The sequence below is a fragment of the Otolemur garnettii genome, unplaced genomic scaffold (genome assembly GCF_000181295.1).
Source record: "Otolemur garnettii isolate 467f Iridium unplaced genomic scaffold, OtoGar3 scaffold00162, whole genome shotgun sequence".
Lineage (NCBI taxonomy): Eukaryota > Metazoa > Chordata > Mammalia > Primates > Galagidae > Otolemur > Otolemur garnettii.
The window spans coordinates 392,649-395,618 of record NW_003852557.1 but is presented as its reverse complement, the minus strand read 5'-3'; the positions used below and the strand labels follow the sequence as shown (position 1 = coordinate 395,618).

Sequence of the window (2,970 nt, the reverse complement as noted above, 5' to 3'; positions counted from 1 at the left end):
AAAAAAGAAAAAAGACAAAGCAAAGCCTTGCCCTATGTTTTCCTGCTCTTCTAACTCCCAGGAAAATAGAGACACATATATAGATTACCTGAGTGACAGCCCTCAGGAAAAGGAAACAGAAATTTAGATAAAGATTTTTTTCTGCTTTTCAAATGTGAGGTTAAGAAGAGAAAGGGCACTTGGGGCTCATACCTAACCAGCTGGTCAGCATTCCTATAACCCCGACATTACACAAACAATACCAGTAGATGTGAAGTAAGTGTAGTTGAGAAAAGGAGACAGCACAGCCAGCAAATTCAATGCTGCCTGAGACTTAGAACATTCATCTTTTTCCTTCTGAGTTTATACATTTGCTCTCACTCAACCTCTATGCTGTTTTTGAGAATCTCCAGGTGAGTCATTCGTGAGAGACTTTGGGGGACTAGTTCATGCTTGGTGGGAAGAATGTGAACTCATAAACACCAAACTGAGGGTATCTATGAGCCTGGGAAGTGGCGGATTCCCCCACTAAACGCTTCTTTACCCAAGTCTTGCCTTGCCTGTCCCTAGTCTTAAATGAATCAGAACGGAGAATCCCTGAGTCACCTGCAGAAGGAAGGGACTTTTGAGAGTGTCTTCCTCCTTATTTGGGGCAGCTATTTGAGAACACCGGGAAGTGATCTTTGCCTCATCCTGTCCTAGGCTTGGCTATTGTGTCATTCCCCACACGTGACTATCTCCTAGACGGCGGAGACCTCAATTACCACAGGACTTATTCACTCCAATGACTCATTTTCCTTTACTACTCCCCAACCTCCCAGTTACCCTCTCTGTCCCTCTTCAAGACTAGGGCTTAAACCTGGAAATGCCACTCTGCCAAGTTTCCCAGGAATAGTAAAACTCAGTATCTGGGAAACTCCAAGATGTGGCGTTACAGTTTTACTCGTCTCCAGAATGTGTGGCACTCTCTGTTTTAGGTTATCTCTAGTCTTCCCTGTAACAAAACAATTCTATCCTACTCGAGACCACCTTAGGTAGACCCTTTCCTGGTTACGGTTTGCTTTCCCTCCCCTCTGTTTCCCATTTTTCTCTAGTTTGGAATTCTCGGTCAGAACTGCTTTGAGTCCGGGCTCAGCCTTCTTGTTCTACCTGCCTGACCTTGAGTGAACAACTTTTCTGGGCCTAGTTTCTTTGTCTGCAAAACGGGGTCTAAACATCTACCGCGCCACGCCCGTTGTGAGGATCAAGAAAACTCTGAACTCTAAGAAGCAATAGAACTGTCAGCTATGCTAATTATGAATAGCAAGTCGGTCTTCCAGAACCCCTCCCTTTCCTTTGGGACCCGCCCTACAAACCCGCCTTGGCTGGACGCTTCTCCCCACCCTCCCCGCTCGCTATCTCCCCTATTGGCGTCCGCACCATGCACGCGGCGCCGGATGTTGACGCCACGGCTTCCCTCCTCCGGCGCACAGTGACGCGCAGCTCCGCCCCCGGCCGCGCCCGGCCTCCTGTGGCGCCCCGCCCCTCGGGCCGACGCGGCGCCGGCCCCGCCCCGCGAATGACGTGCGGCGCGCGCGGCCGGGCCGCCCCGGCAGTTGGTGCAGCGGCGGTTGGGGTGAGGGTGTGTACCCCACCCCTCCGCTCCTCAAGCTCCGTCCCCGTCCCCGGCCCCCGCCCCGCCGGGCCCTGCCCCAGAGCCAGCCGGGCCCGTCCCGTGCGGGCCCGTGCGGTCCCTCAGCCGGTGACGCCCCGGGCTGCCTGCCTGCCTGCCACCATGGAGCTGGAGGACGGTGTGGTGTACCAGGAGGAGCCCGGCGGCTCCGGGGCCGTGATGTCGGAGCGGGTGTCCGGCCTGGCCGGCTCCATCTACCGCGAGTTCGAGCGGCTCATCGGGCGCTACGACGAGGAGGTGGTCAAGGAGCTGATGCCACTGGTGGTGGCGGTGCTGGAGAACCTGGACTCGGTGTTCGCGCAGGACCAGGAGCACCAGGTGGAGCTTGAGCTGCTGCGGGACGACAACGAGCAGCTCATCACCCAGTACGAGCGGGAGAAGGCACTGCGCAAGCACGCCGAGGAGGTGAGGGCCCGCGGGCAGGGTGGGGGCCGCGGGATCCGGCCCCAGGGGTGGCCTGGGGCCAGGGGTCGCGGCCCGGCTGGGGACAGGAGGTGCAGTGGGCTTCTGGAGGGCGGGCCTGAGGCCGAGACCCCTTCTCCCCCCGAGACCGAACCCGGCGGCCTTGAGGTATCGTGGGACCCAGGCTGGCGTTGGAGGCCAAGGAAGGCCAGTGAGTGTCCGGAGAGGGAGTGAGATGGGGGGAGCCAAGGCCCAGGCAGGAAGCGACAGCCTGGCATAAGGGCACCTAGGGTTGGCCAAGGGCAGAGATTTTAGGGTGTCTGGTTGCTTGTTGTTCAGGGAAGTTTCAGACCACCATGGGATAGTCAGATGGCGGTTCAAACTTTTATCTTTGGGGAGGGGGACACTTCTGTCCTGGATATGTAACTTCCGCTGGTTCCAGTGCCTTTCCTGGGGGTTGCTGTTGCTTTGGGAAGTTAGAGATCTCCCTCTTTCGGTCATTTTCTTCCTGACGTTTAAATCCTGTTGAGAAAGGTCTTATTTGTGTTTTATGACTTTGGTTGACATTTTATCAACACTTAGATGTTGTATAGCAGGGCTGAATAAATACATTGAGCATATAACTTTATTATTTTGTTGGTATCCCACACCAAAACATTCCTCCGTATCAGGTGGTAACCTTGGACAGTTCCCTTCAAAAACCCTTTGTTTATTTATGAACGTGCTGGGGACTCAGAGTTGAGGCAGTATAGGGTAGTCACAATTTTCCCTTCTTGAGTTTTTTTCTCAGACTGCAGTTGACGACTTGGCCATCTGTTAACTGTAGCCCCTGAGCTGGAGTCAGTGACCTGGGTGTGCTCACCTAACATCTGTGAACCTTTTGGAGTTCTGGGGTGCAAGTGAAAGGTCTTTGGATT

At 54.5% G+C, this 2,970-nt stretch overlaps 1 protein-coding gene across 4 annotated transcripts in view; it reads left to right on the top strand.

The window, feature by feature from the left end:
* The first annotated feature begins 1,578 nt into the window (after positions 1 to 1,578).
* The window catches only part of SPAG9 (sperm associated antigen 9), a 148,815-nt gene continuing 147,423 nt past the window's right edge, over positions 1,579 to 2,970 (top strand). For 2 of the 4 annotated variants that reach the window (XM_012811540.2, XM_023519218.1), the window contains exon 1: positions 1,579 to 2,056. In XM_012811540.2, coding sequence (XP_012666994.1) covers positions 1,754 to 2,056 — 303 coding nt within the window. In that variant the 5' untranslated portion in view covers positions 1,579 to 1,753. The remainder of the gene's footprint in view (positions 2,057 to 2,970) is intronic. The other 2 variants (XM_003800016.3, XM_003800017.3) reach the window with 2 other exon arrangements.